Source organism: Calypte anna, chromosome 10 (genome assembly GCF_003957555.1).
Source record: "Calypte anna isolate BGI_N300 chromosome 10, bCalAnn1_v1.p, whole genome shotgun sequence".
Taxonomy (NCBI): domain Eukaryota; kingdom Metazoa; phylum Chordata; class Aves; order Apodiformes; family Trochilidae; genus Calypte; species Calypte anna.
The window spans coordinates 642080-666624 of NC_044256.1; the positions used below are offsets into that span (position 1 = coordinate 642080).

Sequence of the window (24545 nt, forward strand, 5' to 3'; positions counted from 1 at the left end):
CTAGTGTTTAATGCTACTGATGGGTAACAATGCTCACTCTGTTGTTTTATATTGGAAATAACTCCATTATCACATAAAACAATCATCTGAATAACTCAGATTTAAGATTTTCCAAATTGCTTGAATTACAGTAAGTTACACCAAAGTCTACATTTGCATTGAATTTAGAGAATAAATAGTGAAATTACCAACTGTTTTGGACTGCTTCTGATGAACTGCTAAAGGAGTGGATAAGGAACTTTCTTTTGTGACAGTTAATGCTATGTCTAAACAGTGAGTAAATATACATCCCAGGGTTTTTTTGAAGCAAAAGCTATGAAAATTGTGCAGTTCTCTGTCCTTAAGAAAAAACATAAAAATCCTGTTGCCTTTTACATGCATAGTATGCTGAATTCCTGTTTGGGGCATAGGAAAGTAAAAAGGTGAAAATATTTTGTCTAGAACTATCAGAAAGCAAGATCAGTCATTTACCATTTGCTTTCATGAAATACAATCAGCTGAGCTATGAAGATATGGTATGTGATAACAGCTGAAAGAGGGGTGTTGATAAGGGCTTGGCAAAGCTTATTTCTAATGCTGATAAAGAGGTGGCTGTTCAAAAGATGAAGCACTGTTGGTAAAAAGCCCTTCCATATGATGCAAGAAAGCAATGAGAAAAAAAAAGAAAGATATGAGTAGGAAGGAAAAGCAAGTTTCCATCTTCCTTTTCCCTGGAATGCACTCCTATTTTTTATTCAATGCATCCACACCAATTACGTTTCCACCATATATATATATATATATATACACACACACATACATATATATATATATATATGGACAGGACAGATTTCTTTATATCCTCTCACTTCAATTTTCTCCATCCCTCCTGCCCCTATCCCCAAGAAGCAAGATTTTAATGTTTCAGAGCTTCTAAAATTTGTTCTGCATTAGCTTTTATTTTTCTTTTAATGGTCCAGTAGCCTACTGTGCCATCAGCTGAATTCCACTTTACCAGCAGGGAATCTAATTTCCACTCTGTCCTATGCATTTTACAGGGCATCAGTGAACTTAAAGCACGATGAGTATTATGGGAAATGAATTTACAAGTGCTGAAAATGAGAAACCCACAAGATCACAACGACTGCACCATCTGTGCTACTTTTTTGTGTTGCACAGAGGGACAACTGCAAATGAAATCCTCTGCAGAATGAAAGCTTGCTAATCCCAAACTGATAGCTTGTTCTTGGCACAACCTTGTTTTCCAAGGAGGCCAGTTTGATCTCTGATTGACCTCATTTCCTTGATCTAGCCTTAAAATAGAGCTTTGACTTTTTAACATTGCATCAAAATGCAGAATTCCATGGTGCTGTGACTGAACTCGGGGATGAAAGTTTATCATACATTGCTTTTTTCCTCATCTGTAGCATGAAGTTCTGGGATGACCTGTAATAACACTTCTGCCAGGAAATTCTACTAGAAAACTGAATTACCAAAAAACCCATCTCAGCATACTGTGACGAAATAAACATAACTAGAAATGATCAGCCACAACAAAACTTGTCAGCCAAAGTCAGCCCAATGCTATTAACATCTGCCTTGCTCGATTCATACCTGGGACAGGGATCTGAGCAAAAATCCCAAGTCTTTCCTGCTAGGGGAACTTCTGCTGCCCTGAAGCAATCAATGCAATAACTTGTGAGTGCTCTTTTTGAGCTGTTTGCACACCTGCAGGTCCTGTAATCCGAAGTGAACTGCATTGCTCCAGGTGCCTGTGGCCACAACAGCCACGCTGCTGCAGGCCAGAGCCCTGCTGGCTTTTCAGGTATGAACTGTGCTGTGCAGACCCTGAATCACAATTCTGTCTGTTGAGGACACTGAACAGTAATTTCCTTGAGAGTTTCATACTGAAAGTACAAGTAGTTTACGTCACTGCCACAGTAACTATCTTGTCTGACCAGTATTCACTTTATGAGTAACCTTTTCTTACAAGAAAAAACCCACCACTGTCACACGACTGCATTATTCAGTCTGTGTTAGGATACTAACAAATGGACTCATCCCATCCACTTTGTACAGAAAGCTGGTGCTCTCTGCTGCTTTTACTGCAGTGTAACCTTTCCACTACATACTTGGAATTACTGATAAGACTCTGGTTTCAGAGGAATGGTCATCCATATTTTCCCAGGTCTACCAGCTACTTAAAAGGTGGTATCTCACTTAGTAGAGTAAAAATACCTCAGGAACTGAAAATTTATGGAAACCTTTCTTGCAAGTGAATGCCTGTTTTTTTTCGTTTGGAAATGTAGTTTTCTGATCACATTTTTTTTACTGTTTTTATTTATAAAGTTTCAGTCAAAATAATTGCCACATGGCTTCCTGCAGTTTTTGCACAGGATGTTTACTAGCAGATTAGGTGAGTGAAGCAAGAAGCATAATAAAATGCTTTGGGACAACACATGCCTATAAAGAACATTTCCTCTAATACTGACACCAACAGAACGAGATGTACTTCCTCTCCACCAAACTTACCAGAGCATCTTTTGCTGGTGATGTCACCAGAATATAAAGGTGCATCATCTGCACAGAAGATTTATTATTCTAAATTTAATTCAGCAAGCAGTCAAATGGTTAAAGCTTAAGTTTTAACAGTTCTTTTCTAATTCTGCGTTTGGAGATGCAATATTAAAATGTAATTTTTTTTTTACTTATGCATTCAACTGCCCTTGGGGGGTGAATCTCTTGTTTTCTACAAAGAGAATAATAATTTAAAAACTCCTATTAACACATTTTTTCTCAAATGTAATAATATCACGGAATTTAAGAAGTGTTTGAATTGTTAACCAGTGTTACTTTGGTAGCTCTACAAAACACAAGAGAGCTACATAATTTACACGTTCCAATGATGTGACTCCATATACACTTTCAAAGTGTATTTCTAAGATGTAATAAAATATAACAGGAAGAATATATTATGTATTCAGTAGGCCCTCCAGTAATTCTCATCTCAAGATTTTTGCCATCTTGTTTTGGGGACAAGGGATTTCAAATGGGAGGAATAGCTTGTTTGTTGGAGGTAGACAATTTGGATCACACAAAAAAACCCCATGATAGTAAAGCTGGTGTATTTGTTGAAGTTAAATTCCCCAAATCTCTGTATAATGCAATAGCAATCTGTTACAAGATTTTGTACAAATCTGATCCTGGACTGATGACTTCTAAGTCAAAGATCAACTTGGGGCAATGTTAAGACTACACTGAAATTTACCATAACTGATTTTAGGATAAAGGAATTTAGTAACCACAGCTTAAACAATGCTGTAGAATTCAATATCTTAACATAGAGATTGCAGTAATAAAAATATGCACCAAAGGAAAAAAAAACTACTGAAGAGAAGCCAATGTAGCTAAATGGTTAGTACTTATGATATGTGGAAGGCAAAATGAAAAGACAGCTGTAGTCTCCTATGCTGGTCCTACCTGGCTGTTGAAGAAATCAGAGAATGTGTAGTGAGAGTATCTAGAAAACAACTGCACAGGTCTTGCCTGTCAGGGAATACTTGAAGGACATACCCATACTGTGCAAAGAGGAATCACATTAGTGATAACCCAAAACCTGTACAGGAAAATACCACTTTGGGTCACAGAGGCAACCATCTCTGTATCATTGTATGAACACCTGAAAGCCCCAAACTGAGTACTGCCAGGCTGGTTCCACTGGATGTGCCATCCACAAGACATCCATATTTCACTTCACATCTTTTCACAAAGAGGTCCTTGATAACTAACGAAATATAGTTATGCTTTAAGAAGACATCTTTTCATGTTTCAGAAGAACATATCAGGTTCATCAATCTAAACTTTTAATTTTTTCTGTCTTTCCTGCAAACAATCCTGTGGGAGTGGTAACAACATTTTGTTCCTGTAAAGCACCACTTTTCTGAGAATGTCAACATGTTCCATAATAAATAATCAATTATGCCTCATGCACCCGTGTCAGGTAATAAATACTTTTTTCCAGTTTCAGCAGGAGTCAGAAGTTCAGTGATTTATTCAAGTGAAGGTCACACAGGAAAACTGAAAGAGCTGTGAGTCTCAGCTGCCCTTTCTCACTATCATCCTACCAGGTAAGCACTGAGAACTGTAGAGACACAGGGCTCAGAAAGAGTAACCTACAGAAGTCCAGAAAATAACATCTAGTGTGTTAGCTGCCAAATATCAATACATCAGGCAGTTACACTGATATATCTTATTTTTTCATCTGTTAGTTTAATAAACTAGGCATGGATCAATTGTTTGGTAAAAGGCCACAAAATTAATACTGGCAAGTTCTACTTTTTTCACTTTTTTTTCTTTTTTTAGCATAGCTTACAAGGCACCTCTGGCACCCAGACAGCTTTTGAAAAGCTGGTAGTGAACTCTGGTGAAATGTAAGACCTTGTATGGGAGCAGAAAGATATATTAGCCTATAGCATGGCTCTGAAAATGGAGAACTTTAAAATCTTTCCTGACTAATAATGATGATACAGTTTCACATGCATCCAGAGGAACCAAGGGATTTTGTTATTTCAAGTTTCCAGAAAACTCCTGACAAACACTAAATATAACAAAATAAACAATCAGAAAAAAACCCCTAGCTTTTTCTTCAATATTTCATTAAACAATGACCAAGGTAAAGACTGAATGGCGATGATTGTTTTAATAATTTTGGAGCTGCAATAAAAACAGGTGAAACAGAAAAAACACAGGAATACCATCTGGGAAGAGCCCCTTTCCTGGGAATCTCACTTCTCCTACAGTGAAAAAGTGCCCTTATATTTGCAGGACCTATCACCACTGGGGGTGTTGCAGATTATGGTCACTGCCCCATGCTGTCACTCCTGTCTAAGGTTACCATTTTTCCATCCTCTTACCTTGACTGCATAATTGTTGAGAGGATCCTTAGCATAGGAAGCTGGGTAGTAGACTGCATCCCCTGCCTCGCAGCACGGCTTGTCACTGGTGAGTCGGAAATCTGACCAGCTGTCCACCCCGAATCGCAGCTGGTCCTTTTGCCCAGCCATGAACAAATCTTCACATTTAAGTGCCAGCTTCTTCAGAGAATCAGTGTGAAGGCTTCGGATTTTACCTACCACCTCTTCCCTGTTTTCAATTCCTCGATAAAGTGCTTGTCTCTGGGGCTTCTGGGCACCTTTGCCCTGCTTCGTTTGCAAGAGGCGTCTCCCTGTGAGTGACTCCATGCTGTTGGAGCAGCGATCCTTAATACTGATAGTGGTTAGGCTGGAAACACTGTTAGTTGCTGAGGTGGTTGCCCTTAGTTTTTCTGTAGGCCTGTCCAAGGAATCTCCCGACTCATTGTCCAGTATCTTGAGCTCCAGGCTGACGGAAGAGCAGGCACTGCTTGCTTCCCAGTTGGTGTCGATGTCGTAGGTGGGGTTGGCCACAATGCACAGGTTGCTCTCCAGAGCCTGCTTCTGGAGCTCTCTGGCAGTTGGCTCTGTGTTAGCTCTCAGAATAGTTTTCTTTGGCAGTGGAGGTGGTGTTGGCTGTAGGTTGCTCATTGTCTCCTGGTCTGCTAGTCCTCCAAAGGCAATGGCATCATCCAAAGCTCCCTTGGGTTGCCTTGGCTGTTTTGGAGGTATCATGGCTGCTCTAGACTGTCCTGTGTAACAAGAAGAGTAATGGAAGAGTAAAGAACTTTGCATCTGCTGCACATATTATCACTCTGAAAAGAAGTTTAAGGCATTAAAAAAAAAAAAAAAAAAAAAAAAAAGCCTAGGACCTTCCCCAACATTTAAAGAAAACCTAAATTCATATCTGAGAAGATGAACTAATTAGCAAACAGAATGATGAAATCAGCACCAAATACATATCTTTCCATTTAGCTTTCAGCCAATCTTTATTTAACTGGGGGGGCTTATACATTAAAACCAGTTTTCGTGCTAGCACTGCTGGCATTTTGCATCCCTTGGGATTAATGACAAAAAGTACAAGAAAACCTTAAAGTCAGCGGTGGCACTCAGGTCAAATTCCAGTTTCAGTAATTATACCTTGGCCTTCCATAATTCCTTCTGCTCTCAATCAATTATTATATTGGTCTTCATTACCTAATCAAATGTGCTAAAACTATGGGTGAGTGCTGGTAAGTGGCCTTCTGTACCATTTCTCTGAGATGTGCAGGTAAGGTGATCTTTTTTTGTATATCCTCATAATAGTCTGCAAAGCACTTGGGATCACTTGGATTTGGAATGTCCTAAAGAGGCTGAAATAATAATTTCAGAATGCAAACCAGAAAACTTCAGACACAAATAATGTAATTGTGGTACTTGGGCAGTCACATCAGAAAGTCAGGATTGCCCTAGAACCAGGTGAGAACAAGAAAGTAAAGCCTGTTTTCACTTAAGTTGACAAATGTTTCTTATTAAAACACGCCTTGTTTTCCACAGTTACTTTTACAAAATCTGTAACATTCTGTGTTAAAGATCACTTGCCTATTTTCTCATTCTTACCCTCTTCCCCACTACACTAAAGTAGTCTAACTGCTGGGATTTTGGGAAGGCTGCTGGTTCAGGAAGCAGTTTTCCAATGTGTTGCTTGTGTGACTTGCTAATCCAAGGAGTGCACAGATGCTGGAGGGAAACAGCAAGACAACAAATTAGAGCAAGATGCCCTCAAGCAGTAGCAGCAGAAGCCCTCTCAAAGAAAGGTAAGATTTATAGCAGAGTTTCTTCTTGAGTCTCTTATTTTTTGTCTATTTTTTGTCTGCTTTTATGGCCCTCTCCAAAAGCCATTCATACAGAAAAGAATGTTGCAACTGCAAGGGGTGGCTTTTGCTGGTCCTTGCTTTTGCAAAGCTGTTGAAACTGTGACATCATAACTGAAAACCTGTGACAATGGAACTGAAGGAAGTTCTCATAGCCAGAAGTTGTCTTTGCAGATGTTTGATGGGAGTGGCAGCATCCTGAAAAATGCATGAACAAGTCATGATATTGTTACTTTTACGTCTTCAAATATTCTCAGCTGAGGAAAACTGAGTTTGTAAAACATTACAATCTAGTTCCTCCCCACAAGAATACATTTTCCATACTGAAATCTGTTCTTTTGCATTGTGTGTTTATAACCTTTGTACCTGGACTGTCTTTATGCTGAGCTTTTAATGCTGTACATTTCTTCCAGGCCCACTGGGCCAGGTTTTCCAGCTCAGCTGTCCCCAAGCACGATGTGATACTGCATGTTCTACTTCTAAAATTCATTGCCTAGCAAGTAGAAGATTGTCTGAAATTTTGTCCCTGTCTTAGGTACAAGAATGTTTTGCATGAAAGTACTGGCAGAGCTTTTGTTTCTTTGTCTTGTCTATCATTTCCTTGTCCCTTTCCATGACTAAACCCCATCATTTCCTTACCTACTACACTCTCCACCATTACAAGGTTCAGCCTGAGTTACACTCTTAGAAGGCAAATGAAAAGGAGGAACAGACACAATAGTAGGTTAAACTCACAGAGATCTTTGAAGTGGCTTCCTGACTGCTCAAAGACAAAAGAAAAAAATTAATTCCTTATGGACAGCAGCTTTCTAGAGAGCTTTAAGAAACTCTGTAGTTTAATAACATCTTCCATTATGGATTCTGACTACACTATTTAAATACTCAAGTTTCTAGGCACCACGCAGAGGTCTGAAGCTCTAAATCAGCCCTAAAAAAAGCATTTAGTTTTTATTTTTCCAGATTATCAGTTTATCATCAGACTGCATCCTGCAACCTATTTATGTTAGTTCATGAAGCTATCATAAAAATATCAAATCTGAGCTCAGGTTTAATTCAAATTTGCATTTCATAAGAATGTTTTTCATAGAGTAATGATATGTTTAATTACTGTTGAGATTTCCTTACAGTCCATGTGTCCTTTTTGCTTAGACCCGATCAGTATACATTGTGAGGAACATCTCAGAACATGTGAAGGAAAATGCTTCTTCAATTGAGAAAACAGTTCATGGTGAATCAGGCAAACAAAGTGGGTGCCACGCTGTATGCTTCCATCCTTCCTTGAGCAGAACCATTCCTGAGATGCATATTGCTCTACAGTATGTAATGTATGTCAGTCCAGTGACAGCAGGCTGCTTCTGTACTTTTTCCTGACTCATTTCACTCTTGACATTCCCTTTTATTCTTCAAAGTGTTCTTCTGATTATATGTCTTTGCCAACTCTCATCCAAAGATAATATCCCTTGTGGGAAGATGTAAATTAGAAAACAGAGCTGTAAACAATACTCTGGTTTCACAGGAGTAACAAGGCTATTGCCAGGATCACTAACTCTGTTCTCAGGTTTAGTGACTGTTACAGCACTCCCTAATCCCTTAGTGCAAGGATTTAGATGAAATAACAGGACCAGTGGCTAAAATGGCCAAAATGAAACTGACCTCTGCCATGCAACAGCTTAACACAGCAGTTTGAAAAAAAATCACAATTTGAATTGCATTTTTAATACAGAGCCTAGAAAAGGTTTCTGTCTATAGGTGGCAGATCAATTATATTCATCTTTATTACCAGTGCAAAGGCCATCATTCCTTAAAGGTCCTGCCTCAACTGACAAAAATAAGGAAACCAGGAAAAAAAATCCACAGATTCATAAAAGTATCTCCCAGCCATTGCAAAAGCAACCAGCGTGCTTCACAGCCCCAGTTCTAACACATGCAGTACATGCAGAACACTCCTCTAAAATTTTTCAGTACAGATTTACACAAACATGATCATTAATCCTGTATTATTCTCAGCTGTTTACACATTTATCTCTACTTCAGTAGATAAAAATCTCACCAGAATGGTTACATCTACAGCAGAAAGAAAAGTTAAGCAACACTCATGAAGTAATTCCAATTTCTCACAATAGCTTGAGACTGTGCACTGCAGTACAGTAAGATGGGCTGCAAGTACCAGAGAAATGAAACTTCAGAACCAACAGCTTGTCTGCCTTGGTGACTTGTCAGGTCTTGTTACCTGCCCTCTATTACACCACAGTAAAGATATTACTTGTACTAATTACCTATATTATACAAAATGCAGACTGATCCTGTAATCACTGCCTGTTACTGGACTGTCAGTTTTAGTCAACACTGATTTCATTATCTTATTTTTAGCCTGGCAAAAGCACACTGCCCTGGTAATGACTGCTTACTGAGGCAACACTCCAGAGCAGATGCTGTGATTTGGGATTTTTTCCAATGTCAGCAATCATAAGATCTAGAAACTTAGTCTCCTTTTTTTCTTTTTTTAAGGGCAAAATAGCTGATAAAATAAACTTTTATTAATAATAGAAATACTATCCTGAGTATATTGAGAATATCTTAATCTCCTTATGGCACTGCACAAAGAAGTCAATTTCCCCAACAAATTCAGACAAAGACAGAAACATTTGTAAAGGAAGGGATTTTAATCTTCTCATCCATTGTCTTCCTTATCATAAGCTACAAGGCTTGCCTGAAGTAACTTCTGTTAGAATGAGTGCCTTAAAAAAAGACACATTCAGGCCTTACCTTACACTTTTGAACATTGGTTTCTGCATCTAGGTTGGACTGGCTGCTGGATCTTGTTAATCTGTGGTTTCTTGCTACCAAAGGTATGCCTCAGCACATGAGCATCCACACCATGATCTAGCCAGACTGTTTCTTTGATAAGCTAAACAGATTCAGCTGATTGAATTAGTCTGTATAAAGTGCCTGCCACAATACCAGGCATTCTCAAAGCTTTTCTTTGGAGCCTGTAGAATTTAATTTTTTAAAACATTGTTCTCCAATTGTGGGCATCAGGACTTTGTCCATGGAACTTGCAGGGTGAAAATGAGATATAACCCCCCTCTCTACTCCTACTGAAGCTTCTTTCTGTTTATACACCCAGGAACATAATGGGCTCTTCTATCCTATCATCATGGTAGGTCCTCATGTTCCTGAAAAGCCCCAAGCTTTGATGCGGAACCCAATTCCCAGAGGAGAATCCTCTACCTTGTAAAGCTTGCCTGCAATCTTTTTTTCAATTCCTAAGTGTATGATTTTCCATGTTAGATCAGTTAACAAATACAGCCTGTATTTTATACAGGAGCTAGTCTCAAATTTTGTCTTTTTGCCAAATTCACGAGCTTCGACAAGTACTTGACAAATACAACCTGGGGTTGTTCAGCCTGGAAGAGGTTCTGAGGTAATCCCATAGGAGCTTTCCCATATCTGAAAGGGGGCTACAAGAAAGCTGGGGAGGACTTTTTGCAGAGACATGTGAAATATGAGGACAAGAGGAAATGGTTTAAAACTCAAAGCAGGGAAATTTAGATTAGATATTAGGAGAAAAATTTTTACTATGAGGGTGGGTGAGACACTGCACAGGTTGCCCAGGGAAGCTGTGGCTGCCCCCTCCCTGGAAATGTTCAAGGCCAGGTTGGATGGGGCTTGGAGCAACCTGATCTAGTGGGAGGTGTCCCTGCCCATGGCAGGAGGGTTGGATCTTGGTGATATTTAAGGTCCCTTCCAACCCAAACCATTCTATGATTCTATGTGCTGGCACACTGCAGTTTTTGTGGGCAGGTTTGTAAACTGGTGATGGGACAATTCTTGTGGGAGCAGAAGACCAAAACAACATATATGTGAGGGGAGCACGTGATATAAACTACCAGACTGCAGATGGAAAGTTACCAAACTTGCCATTATTTCTGCTCATAAATTCACATGTCACTTGTCACAATGGAAGATGAGACAATTTTTAAAGTAATGATGTATTATTTGCTTTAAAAAAAAAACGACTATGTATTAGATTAGTACTTTAAAAATGCATTATGCTGCAAATAGCAATGTTCACATGATGCATTTTACAAACTACAAACTGCAGCACGCAGCTATAAAAAGGTAACTGCAGATACAATTGCAGCTGAGTCTAATGCAATGGAACTTCATTCTATTATATTACATATTCTTATATTACCTTTGATGTTACACACATCGTTCTACAAAATAATAAGTATTGCTGCTTAGGTGATGTAAGATGTGAAAACAAGCAAGAATTATTTTATATTCCTACTTAGTTCTCTCTCAATAACTGTCTGAATTAGAAAGTGAGGCTGCATAAGTAAACCAAAAAAAAGTTTGAGCATCAGCCAGAGAACTCAGTGCCATTTAGGGGAGAGTCTTTTAATAACAAGCAGCAAGCTTGCCAAGCCAGACCAAGTCTAGAAGTTAATTTAACTCTTTCAAGTTAATTTAACTCTTCAGATTTACTTTGGTGACAGCAAATCTGAAAATTAAGGAAGAATTAGAAGATTTTGAATGAAATGCTTACTTGCTCAGGCTTTTGATTGTTTAATCAAAACAAGGAGCATTAACATTAACATAGAGGAACAACACTGACAAAACCAGGGATGGATGGAAGTGATCAGAGAATCACATAAGCATTTAGGTTGGGAGGTATCTTGGGAGATAGTCAAGCCCAACCTTCCCTCTGTGGCAGTGTCAGGGGGAGCAGGTTATCCAGGATCATGTCCAAATGGGTTTTGTTCATCTCCAGAGATGGAGATTCTTCTGGGATTAAACAGTTCCAGTCTTTAATGGTATTTTATTACCTTTGCCATGAGTTTACTACTCCTAGTTTGTGAGATGTGGTGGGAAGGACAGATCTATGGACAGAAGCACAGATAACTATGATGAAGCAGCTATCATCAGATGTGACATCTTGTGTAAGAAAATTGAGCTGAATTGAGTAGACTTTAAGAGAAGATGCACAATATCATTACTTTGGCTATGAAATGCCAATAATCCCTGAACTGTATGAGCACACTGGCTAAAAAACAGTCTTACTATGAGGAGTAAGTGATACTTCATACATTAAATGATACCTCAGCTAGATCTTATGTCAGTCTGGTTAGGAACATCAATTAACTGTGCTAGAAATAGTTCTGATGTAGCTACATTTTCTGCCTGGATTCTGTGATGTAGCTATGTTCTAAATACAGAAAAGTTATAGGTACAGATATAAATGTGTATCTCCATGAACTTAAAATAATTCATTAGAACTTTAGTAATTCACCATAAAAATATCAATTTTAGTTTTCCCCCTTGAAGTTACAATTCCTTGGCAGATGGTAGTATCACATTTGGGCAGGATATTTTTCTTCTTTATGCTTTATAAATAATACCTAATTAATTTTTCATTACCAGAACACACTATTAAAAGTGTTTGGGTATTCTTGAACTATAGAGACTAATCTAGAAAACCTGGCTGTAGGTATTCCTAAATTTGCACTATTTAAATCAAAGTACTTTGGAAAATTAGAGTAATAATGTTGACACTATGTATTGGGATATGCTTGTTTGTCATGCTCACTTATCTTCCAAAGCAGCACTGCATACATTTATTTTTAATTTCAGTCACGATACAGAGAGCTAAACAGAAAACAGTTGAACAGACCACACAGCACCTTCTGGACATTCATATCTGAAACTATTCTGAAGCAGCAAAAGTAAACTTTCCAACTAAGATAAAGAAAGGTTTTAGTCAACAAAAAATGACTGCAAATATTTTAGCAATTAGTGATGATTTGAAATAAAATGTAATACGTTTTAAGTTTGGAAAAATATCCAGATCTTCTTATTGCTTCTAAAAAATAATAGGTAATTTACTCTGTAGTTTAAACCTCTGATTAAAAATTCCTCCAACTAGACAAAACAATTTCTTGTAAGTATTTGAGATGTTTATCACTAAGGGCAATTAAAAACTCTTCATTATCTCAGAATGAGACAAACTAAACTTATTTTCAATAAATTAATATTGAAAAAAACCTGGTCTTCAAAAAACTAACCTCATGGAAGAGCACTGAGCTGTTCAGAAGACAAGATTCTTCACAGCCTGGAAAGATATCCAAAATCTCATCTGATTTGAGTTTTCCTCTATGAGAAGGCACTTACCTAAATTGCTGTACGTAGCACTGCAAGGATTTAAGTCAGGAGAATTTGAAGCTTCTTCATTTTCTTCCTCCCCCTGTGGGACACGGACAGATGACACGGGGATGACAGAGGCACAGCCACCATTGTCCTGCTTCACAAACACAGCTCTGGGAACACGAGGGGACAACTCCTCCAGGGTGGTATCATCAGGCACTTGACTGAAACAAACAGAGCAAAGTTACCAGGAGAGCAAAGCTGGGTACTAGATCCTACTGGCAAAGTATCAGATTGGGTATTAAATATCTTCAGGAAAGGGAATGCACTGGTAAAACATCAAGCTCCTTTCACCCTTTATTTTTTAAGAACAAGTTTCTACTATTGATATTTTCCTTAAAAAGAAGACATAACTATTTGTCTGAAATAGTAACGTGCCTTCCATACAAAAGATTTTAAAAAATGTTCTACAGCTGATTACAATCAACATATGTAAACAAATAAATACGTAGACATGATTTTGCATCAAATGTGTAGGACTCGTAAGACAGCAGCAGAGTTTCAGGTGCTTTTTAACAATTAGAACAATTTTGTTTTAAGCAAAGATACCAAGGTATAGCATGGGGGCTGATAAGTCTTAATATATGCATAAAACTTTAATGGTACATTTTCAGATACTGGTAGGATTTTGGCAACTGACACTTTGGGAAACAAGCCAGTAGCTCATCTAAGCCAGTTTTCTATTTCCTATGTAAAATATGAGATTAAAACCCATCTACATTTGGCTAATTGCCAAGGCCATGAAGATATTCCTCTCTGCTTGCTCTTTGCTATTAAGTTTTAATCAAACTGTGATGACTTACAGCACGAAACTGCAAAAATAATGGATTCAGCTTGTTTCCATGGTTATATTTATTGCAGTATGATTGTAAAATTATGTGGTTTATATGTATATTTAAAAATTGTTCAGACTTATTAAAAAAACCCCAATCCTATAGAAAACACATCAGCAATTATCAATAATATGCCACACAAAAACATGTCAGCAAGAGTATTTCTGTGCCTTTCTGCCCTCTCACTCATGGAAACAAAACCATTACAGATCAAATCTCAGGAGCATATATTCTCATTTTTACAGTGTGATAAACAGAACAGTGGAATTTTAAGTACTTGTTACTTCCATAAGGGACAGCAGTAACACAGGTTTTTCAAAAGCTGATCACCATTTCATATATCTGTACAGATCCTTAATTTTTCTAGTAAAGATTTAAAAGTTCCTCAAGGAGTTAACATAAATTAGAGGCATAGGTCCCTCTATGCCAAAGCCAAAATACTGAAAATCGTGATACACAAGGTTCTAGCAATCCCAGACTACAAAGATTAAAACAAGCCAAGACTCCATGTATGGTGCAGAGCTAACATGCTGTTTCTGCTCAGACTCATGATCTTTTAACTGCAGGCTGCTACAAACAAAACTCATTAGAATTTGTTAGTAAAAGAGAAACAAATGCATAAAGTCAAAAAGTTGTACTCTTTAATCAGCATAACTTTTTTATTCATTTTTAGTACCATGCATAGGAGTGGTGTGAAGAAGATTTCATGTGCCATAAATATATCCACATTAAAGAGTTAACCTAATATAATTTTAAAGTAAAGCGTACGTGAAAATAAAAGCAGTAACACAGCTCTCAGGATGATGAGAAATCAAACTAAAGACTTGTGGTTGCAGTAAATCATATACATACCTGCATTCCTCAATAAGAATGTTTTCTTTGTGAAGAAATTGATTCTAATAGCATTATGCTTCTCACATTGCCACAAATCAGGAATTACCACAGCTCACAGTATTGTTTTTAGTATCGATTGGTGAGGTACAGAACATACTCATTCTCCAAACCAGACACATGCAAGCACATAACACTAAATAAACCTAAGCTCAGAAGCATTTTGCCAAAGTAAACCAGCAGCTAGAAAGGAAGAAAAGAAAAAAATACCAACTCACCCACTGTACTCACTCACACAATTCCCCATTAAAGGAAATTCTTTCAGGGCCTTCTTGAGTCTTTTAATCATGTCTTGAAACTCTGGCGAGCCATTGATTCCACAGTGTTCTGATGTGCTACAAGTTGTGCAAGCTGTAAGCAACAGGGCTGAACTCTGCACAGAGTGATACACCTACTGCACCTTAGTGTTTACCTTAGGGCGTTGGTCCCAAGGACTTGCCAAAGAGCCCCGGGAAACCAGTGAGTTACAGCCCTGCTGTCTTAACTCTTCCTCTGCCTTTGCAGATGAAAAACAGTTCGAGGTCTGCTACATCACTGTTTTGGTATGGCAACTATGGTCTTAGTCATGATAATTAGTTAAGGAAAAGCAGGTTCAAGTTTCATGAGGAGTTTTAAGAGCTTAAACTAACCTACTCTTAACACTAACATCTCCAACCTATTCTGACCAGTTTTAGTGTCTGAATTGGACACATTTTAAATCTCAGCAGTGTGACCTCAGGCTATCCGTGGGGAGCTGCTTCCCTATACCTTAACAGGAAAGCCGAGGGATCAGTGGCACATACCCACTGCAGGGACTGAACAAGCAAAGCACCAACCCCTAATCAGACCAAACAGAACTCAGGAGGAACAAAACAGGAAAACATCCTTATTCAGTAAGCTACAAGAACCAAATTCCCAATTACTTTTCTTCACAAAATAGTCTAAACAGTTAAAACCACTGCTTTTGTGAGGAAAGTTGAGCAGCTGAAAACAAGAAGTTCTCCGAGATGAGAGCCATTAGAGCCTGATTTTGTCTAACTTTGTATCTGCTGGTTGGTAGCAAGTGACACTAAAAGCTGTCTCCTTATTTGGGGTATTTATAGATACTTTGCCCGGATGGATTCTTTGATGCCTTTCATAAGAGCACATACTTAGCTTTTACCATAGTGGGTGCAGCCTCCTCTGTCCAAGCCTTTCTTTTTTCCGTTTTTTATTCCAAAACCAAACTTCAAAGAAAATTAATTACCTTGGATAATTCCACTCTTCAGGGACATGTGGCTGAAACTAAACAACTATTCAGTTAATGGAGCCTCCTGCACACAGAGAACGCGTTTGTTTCCATAAGAACCTGAGATGATGTGCAGCAAAAAAGCTTGCCAGAAAAATGATTGTCCTTCAGATAGCATCCCACTGAATTCACATCTTTGTCATTCACATGTGCCCGAGCTAAAAATGGTTTCAAAATTCTTTCTGTTCTGCAGGGCCAAATGCCTCTAACTCCTTCCCTCAGGGTCTCCTCCTTCAGAGTTTTTGAAGGGCAGACAAAAGATGATGTGGGCTAAAGTGCCTCAGTCTTTAGGGAATAGTGAGAATCTAGCAAGCAGCCTGTAGCATCTTAATTTTTGTAAGGACAGTGGCATCACAACTATTGTGTGATCTGTAGTTCCCCCTGTTCAGACCATGCCTTCTCAATTAGAGTGATTGATAAACACCAGGGAGATAAGTGAGGTATGTACAAGAAGTGGTTCTGAGAGCATCTTCCTGAAGGAAGGTCAGATCTAGATGTCAACCCAAGTAGCAAGAATTACTGACAGAAACACAGAGAAAAGCTGATGTAGCCTTGGACCCAGCAGACACTCTCATGTCCTCCTTGAGTGGACATCAGCAAATGGCAGTCACAGAGTTTGAGATGAGAGCCTGACATGGAAGATGACTTCAGTTTTACACCAATAAAAAAATCTGTGCAGTTTGTAGATACATTTAATTTCACAGAGATCCCTTTGAGATCCCCTCAGGCCCTACACTAAGCTAATAAAGCTAATATAAAGCCTAAATTGGCTGAACAATGCTCGAGGAAAAACACAGGAAGGTGAATGGCCAAAGGCCACCTTACACAGGAACTTCTACCCTGAACACAAACCACTTTATTTCTGCAAAAAACTGAGCAAAGATGATGGGTGCCCAGGCTGCAGAGTATATTGTGGGAACAGAAAACCCATTTTAATATCTCACACAGTTCAGTTCCTCATCACCACAATTAGCCAGAAACAGTCACTACAGAGGAAAGTAAAAGACACTTCTCAAATGACAATCTAAAGTAACTAAGCCATAACATTTATTCCTAGTTCCTACTACTTAGGAGTTGGCTTGGTCCTGAAGCACGAGATTTTATATATAAATATATATATTTATTTATTTTATATAATGTATAATGCAATGCTTGCATGGATAGAGGGAATAATTTGATAATCCAGAAAAGGCATCCTGCTAAGCTCTTTAGTGTCAGTGAAATGTAATAGCAATGAGTTCCACAGATTAACTTGGCATTACAAAAATGACATTTTTCTTTAACCTTTTTAAGTTCTCACTCTTTCCATTTTACAGACTGTATTGGAGGAGTTAAGAACAATACTACATGATGTACCATTTCTTGATTTCCAGTTCTTTTAGCATGGATATATTCTAGAGAAAAATCTCACAAAGGTTTTTCATTGAAGAAACAGGTTAAGATAGATGGGTAATTCTTTAAAAGCACAATTGCACACTAAGTAAAGTTAAATAAAACTTGCTGATATATAGGAAAAAAGCCTGAAACTAATCAAGATAGATTTCAGGAGAAAGAGTTGAGAGTTCCACCTGAACTGTACTGGTAAGAACTTCTCTCATTTCATTAGACTTGGTCAAGCAAGGATTTTCCTTTCAGCTGTAACATCCTTGAATTTTCCTCACCAGTTTATGCAAGCTGTGCTTCAGTTGCTTTGGATTCAGGTGAGAACCCTACCTTAAGACTTAGACAAGAGATCCTCTTTAGGGACTGGGAAGAACTTTGTTTTAAACAGTGCCCTGCTGTGATCTGAAAGATTTTGTTCCCTTCTCAAGTAGTTTCTGAAGCAGCTGTGGAATCTGCAAGATTGGATCAATGACAGGGAGAAAGTGGAATGTGGCAGTGGTGGTTATTCCTCCTGTCTCTGGATGTGATCCTGATGTGGCCACATTTTTGAAGAACAATGACTGCAGTTGTTTTCACTGAGTAATCTCTTACAACACTCATATTTCTCTAGACACACACAGCACTCAAGAGTAATTTCATGACTCCTGTCCCATTGAATCAAGAAAGCCTATGTGCAAGCTCCATTCCTTATTGCTGTTCAGGTTCTCCAGGTCCAGGCATGATGATGTGCACTGTGGCACACCCCTAGCCCCAGTCACATAATTTTTTTTCCCTAAATAAAAGTGGCAGAACAGAAATTACTAAAAAATCCACTGCAGAAATGACCCATTTGAGGCCTTCTAAGTCTTGGTGCTCTAAATCCCCTGGCTGGAACTGTCTTTCTCCATTGCCTGTACATGGAAATTGGATGCCCAACTCAAGTTTCTTCAAATCACATTTGACTTACTGTAATTTAAAGGAAAGAGTCATCAGCAACCTCAAGACAATGAGCACAGCAAAAGCATTTGAGAATCACTTCTACTACTGAGATGCATCTATGGCAAGCAGGAACTGTGCAAGTTTTTGGCCAATTTTCTAAGATTCTTACCCATCACTGACACTTAGGTTGTTTTTAGAGTAGCAATCTGTTGGAAGTTACTCAAGGTGGACTATCACCTCAAGGTACTGAGGCATAGCTCAAGGAACTGGAATAAGATTAGAAGGAGAACAAGAAAATTCCAAAAGCTTTGGTATCTATGACCTCTGATAAATGTAGGGCCCATGAAAGTGTCCAGCAAAATGCTCAGGGGCTCTTTTAACAAAAAACAGCCTTGAAAGGACACAAATTGGTGATGCAGTGTGTAACTGCTTTGGAAGAAAAATGTTTAATCCTCAGATTTAGAAGATGCACAAGTATTTCACTCCATTTGGAAACAAGACAGAACAACAGGATAGTGATCTTCTGTAGCTGTGGAACAACAGAACTCCTATCTATAGATAACAAGCTCAAATCCTTTTGATAAAATGAACATCATTTTAGGAATTAGTTTGGTAATCCCAACTTTAGCTGTGAAGAAATGCTTTCTTGTCTAAACCAGAATGGAATGAGTACACAGACCTCACTACTTAAAGAAAGTATTTCAGTAAACATAGTTTTATCTTTCGTTCATCCAAGTTGGGCCCAAAGATTATCTAAAGGAAACTTATGGCTGACATAGCTGTGGAAGGAAACTATGCAGTTTAATAAGTAACTTAAATGGAAATGGCTGTGCAGAAATCAGGTGTACCTTGGTTTACACAGCACTGCCATCTAAAACAGTGCTGAATGAGTTTTTGTTAGCTCTGATGTGGTTTGTGAAGAGCAAAGGAAGAATGAGAAGTCTGTGCTCCAGTTTTCTTTTAGGATAAGTCTCAATCTAAAAAGCTGCTATGGGGTATAAGCAGTGATTGCAATGAAGGAAAAGCAAAACCTTTACCTTGTGAAATTCCAAGAGCAACAGCCTGATCCACTAGATAAAATAGGACAGCTGCACCAATCAGTTTCTGGTAAACCCAAACTATGCTCACAAATCTACCTAAAAACTATTTTAACTAAAAACTACTTCCAGTTTTCTTGTATAGACAACTGAGAAAGAAAAACATACAGCACTGACATGATACATTTACAGACTCACACCTAGCTCAAACTTTACAGAATTTTTCATTTCCTACCACTAGGTTATTGTAGTAACTAATTAAATAATGCAACTTGGATGCTATTGTGGAATTGGTTTGTCCAGTAACGTTGGAAGACAAACTCTTAACACATTTGGATCTGTGGTCTGTACTCAGTGAAATGCATACACTGCTCACATGACTGCAACAAACATCTCCAGCCCTCTTAGCTTACACATTGCCATCAGCTGTAGGAACTCAGTGGCAGGTTGAAAATAATGCCTGTCTGGAAAGCACACAGCCCCCTGTGTTCAGAGACAAGTAAGAAGGCATGTGTGCCCTTGAAAAGGGACCAAACAGTCCTTGAAACTGATGGACAGACCTAAAATGTTCCACTACAATGAACTTACAGGAGTAAATAAATATCCAGACTGGCCAAATAATTCCAAAGGAATTGAAACCATGAATCATTTTAGTAAATTCTGATTGCAAATAATAATAAAAAAGTAATCACTGAACAAAGCTGTCAAGCAGAAGTGGAGCAACCAGCTCTACTGAATCCAATACTGTTTGAAGACAAAATATATTCATTGCCAAAGGCCTTGCAAAACTGAGACAGATTACTTATTGACAATATTCTATTAGTAGCTTTTTACATGGTTTATTTGGGGAATGCTGCAGTGATGTAGCAGCATAGCATCAACTTCATTAGCATCTCTTGTATTCCTGGGTATGTGAGATACAGTTAGTATACCACCTTCTATGAGTCAGGTCTTTTAATTTCTATTATACTCGTCAACAGTTGCTTTCTATTTCTGCAGAGAAATTCTTTAGTTTCCTATAGCATAAGAACACTTTCTTAAACTAGAAATTCAGGAAAATGCATCTGATTCAGTTAAACATGGCTAACGTGACATTAGTGAACCTGCAATACAAACTCCAAATACCAGGTTCTGTTTCTACTAAATTGTAAAAAATCATTTTCTGATGTCCAATGTAACACAAGGACGTTAAACATATATTTTAAATTACTTAAATAAATATACTTTTAGAAATGTATTTTAATGTAATAAAGCTCCTTAGTTCCTCTCCTTTTCAGCAGTACTTATATGACAGTTCACAACTGAGTAAGTACTAAAAAAGATGAGCAGGTTACCTGGGGATTTTCTTAGGCATCTGAGGTGGTGATGAATGGCTTGCTATTTTCTGCTCGGAGCTCTGTGGAGACTTTTCCTCTGTTTCTCCTTGGTCTTTTGCTAGTGCATCAGCAGCAGCAGCCTCTGCTCCACTCTTGTTTTGATAGTCAGCCTTTGGTTCATCTTGTGCCAGTTCACATCTGTACATGAAAACAATCGACGGCTTCTCACTGGAGTCTGACTTTGCCTCACTGAACCAGTGATGACGTTGAACCGGAGGAGGGGGGAGCATATGTATAACAGTTCCATCGAGACCCACCAATTTTCCTTTCTCTCTTTCTTTCTCTTTGTCTTCCTCATCATCAGCTTTCCTGCGACGGAAGAAGCTCTTAAAGGAGATCCAGCGCTTGGGTTTTGCATCAGCCGCTCGCCGACCTTCCGAGTGCAGGATGGACTCTGCCTCTGTTGACCTGGTGGGGCTGTTTGGTTTGGCCCAATTGCCAAAATGCCTTTGCAACAAGTTGCTGGCATGATAAGGGGAAGAAGTGGACCGTGGAGGAGGAAATGGCGGTGCTTGCTCTGTTTTGGGACTTGTGGTGTTTGGGGTGGCTCTCGCTGGCTTTGGAGAGGGAGTAGCAACTGGCTGGGAAAGTGACTCTTTCGGGATTTTAATAGCACAGTTTTCCACTGGCTTGGACGACTCCGTGTCAGACTGCGAGGTAAACAGAGATTTGGGTCGCACCAGGGTGTTGCTAGTAGAGTCTCCATCGGGGGGTAAGGAGTACAGTTCTTCTATGCTACAAGGCTTGGGTCCAGACTGAGGTGTTTCGGGAGGAGATTGTGGAGGCTGGATAGAAGCCACAATCTGGGAGAGCACAGTGCTTGCATTCTCCCGACCGCTGCTGCTGCCAACAGAAGCCTCTGGGGTTACATCTATTTTTGCTGCAGGCTCTTGTGTTGTCTTTTGAACTCTTGATGGGGAGCTGTGGTCTGAACTATGACTCCTCTGTGGAGATATCTGACTTTTACTGAGACAGCTATTAAACTCTTGGACCTTCTGAGCCACAGAACCCAGCCTGCATTCAGAGCTATTAGTCACCCCCTTCGCTTGGGAAAAATCTGTGGGTTGACTTCCTATGGCTTCAGCCATCTTGCTTTCTGTTTCTATTTCTTCATATGTGTGGCTTATTACACTTGTAGTCTTATCTTTGATGGAGAGCTCTCCGCTGGTCCCTAGAAAACTTTTATAGATAGCCAGGTTATCGTAAGCATTGGGGTTGATTACAATAGGAACTTTAATGGCGTTTTTGGAACTCTTAGCATAAGTGGGCTCATCATGAATGATAATTGGAAAAGGTGGCATGCCAGCATTGTTGTAGCTGTTGAATTTTATCTCTGATAAGTTGGGAGACTTAACTGGGATAGTTTTTGAAGAAACGTTGGTAGCTGTAGGTGAAGTCGGAGCTGATTTGTGGGTTGCCTTTCTGGGAGGAACAGAAGGTCCTGAGTTGCTGGAGATTAACTCCACCTTAGGTATCTTCTGTCTTGGACTAGTACTAGAAGTCCACACTTCTTGATATCTGATTGCACTGGATTTTTTCAGGTTTGCATTTACTCGTACAGGTGATGCTGCAGAGGTTGTAATAGGTGTGCCTGGAGTCACTGGTGAGCTTGGGTTAGATGATGTATTTTTGGTTTCTGAGGTTTCAGTCTGATTCTCCTTACATTCATTGGTCATGGCAGCTGATACATCTACTATGGTATATGGCTTGCAAACTGGTTGTTCCATGTTCACCACCCTGTAAGGTTTTGCTTGTTCTTCCACAGGCACCAAATTTATAGTTACAGCTTGACCCGCAACATCTGAAGAACTTTTATTCTCTTGCTTATCAGTCTGCACAGCAATTTTGCCATCCTTCTCTTCCAGTCGAAGTGCAAGGACTGTCTTGTGAGTTTCTAGACTTTTCGGAACATTTTTGGGAACTTTTGACACATCCTTCACTTCTTGGTTGTCACATAGGCTTTCATATTCTGGTTCAACCAATTTGAGGTCCTGAGGAGTACTGGGAGATAACCCTCCATTACAGAGCTTCTGTGAAGAACTGCTGGTTGTTCCAGAATGAGACTCTTCTGTCAAAGAAGAATCAGGTGACGTAGAATCAGAAGATACCATGCTCTGCATGCTCTCTTGCCCATAAAGAATCACAGCCTCTTCCCCATAACCATTTAAAATTTCATCGTAGCTGTCGTCATAATCCACTGCACAGATCCGCTGCAGAGACTTGTTGCGAAGGGGCACAGTGTTCCATTTTTTGTCGACGCAGAACTGAACAGGAGATAGGGTGTTAGCTCTAAAATTAGCAAAGCGAGGTTGGCCCCTCATACGAATTTCCATTGCTAGCAACTCTTCATCACTTTCGTCCCAGCTCTCATGCTCTTCTTGCATGCTGCCAAAAAACGTGTCATCCTCACTCTCATCTCCACTAGAGAACTCTGGATAACAGAAACGTCCACCTTCATTACTTATTACTTCAGTGCTTCCACTCAGAATAACATGCTTACCATGTGAATCCTTCATTCCACCCATCATGCAGCTTGGAGGGATCTTTCTCTCTAATGATCTTTTATAGCAATCGTTTATTCTGCCCAAGAAAGTTTCTCTTGAGTTCATTTCATTTCCAGTTAGCTGAGGTGTGGTATCCAAGCCCACAATCTCCTTCAAAACTTCTGTCAGTCCATTATTATTATTATTTGGTATCTTGCCTACACCATCCTTGTTGCCATAAGGCCTAGGAACATGGCTATAACCTTCAATCCCATCTTCATTATTATTATTATTGTTCAGTGGTTTTTTGTTCAAGACAGTTTTGTTTCGGTTCCAACCTGCAGGCACCGATTTATTCTCGAAACAATCCCGTGTGCTGATTTCTCCACACACAGCTTGCCCATCCACCACCATCATGGTGGGCTTCACAGCTATCGTGGGTTTCTTTGCCACAGGTGGTCGGAAATTCCCTGTATTTCTCCCCCGATGGCTGTTACTTTGGTTTGCATTGGATTTCAGCTCGCCATGTGCGAGGGGTTTTTTTTCAGACACTGGGTTTAACTGATGCAAGCTTTTGGGCTTGAAGCAGTTCTTACATTCACCAGGTTTCCAGACGTGTTCAGTGAAAGCGTTGCAAGCAGACATCTTCCCAGAGCTTTGCACTTGGTGCTGTGCTGTTCAGTGCATGGTAAAAATTTCATCCATATGTTTCTGCTCTGTTCACTTAGTGTGGCTGCTGGTTAGAGCAAGGATCATTCTGAAATGACAAAAGAGAATGAGGATAAGAACGGGGAAAAAACAAGTTGATCATTATATTTGTTTTCTACACTGGGAACAACTTGAATTAAGGAAGCAGTTTTTGGCTGATGCCTTAGCTCTTTTTACCTGAATTTATAAAACTATGTAACTGAGAGGCAAAAACAACAAAAAAAAAGCAATTATCATTCTTCTCATACATCAAGAACTAAAACCTCTGGCAGCTAAGCACTGTATTACTGAAAGCAGAGAAAGAGAGAGGGAGAAATGGCCATGACTGAAGATTTAGAATAATTTTCTTGGCTAGTGCAGGACCATTGACCTTTAATTTTCCCCAGTGAAATAAATGCCAGGAAGAGGATATAAAACCTAGGAGTAGTGCACTGCACTTTTCTTTCAACTTGACTACTTAAACATGAGACAGGAAAGTAAGAGCATGTTTACTGTCCTAAACGCAGAGATAAAGTGTTCTAGCTTCAAATGTGAATGAGCTGAGCTTAAGTGGCAAAATACACTCAAGCAATTCCCAGTTCTGCCAAAACTCTAAGATCCTGGTCTCCAAGACAGTAAAACATGGGTTTGATGGATGGATCACTCAGTGGATTAAGAACTGTCTTGATAGCAACAAAAAGGGGGTTGGACCTAGGTGATC

General features: G+C 39.2%; 1 protein-coding gene across 2 annotated transcripts in view; it reads right to left on the reverse strand.

Annotated features, from left to right (window-relative positions):
* The window catches only part of PEAK1 (pseudopodium enriched atypical kinase 1), a 106235-nt gene that overhangs the window by 11693 nt on the left and 69997 nt on the right, over positions 1-24545 (reverse strand). The window contains exons 3-6 of one of the 2 annotated variants that reach the window (XM_030456963.1): positions 20613-23894; positions 14892-15008; positions 12917-13113; positions 4893-5641 (exon numbers count right to left, since the gene is read on the reverse strand). In XM_030456963.1, the coding sequence (XP_030312823.1) occupies positions 4893-5641; positions 12917-13113; positions 14892-15008; positions 20613-23782 (4233 nt within the window). In that variant the 5' untranslated portion in view covers positions 23783-23894. The remainder of the gene's footprint in view (positions 1-4892; positions 5642-12916; positions 13114-14891; positions 15009-20612; positions 23895-24545) is intronic. The other variant, XM_030456964.1, reaches the window with a different exon arrangement.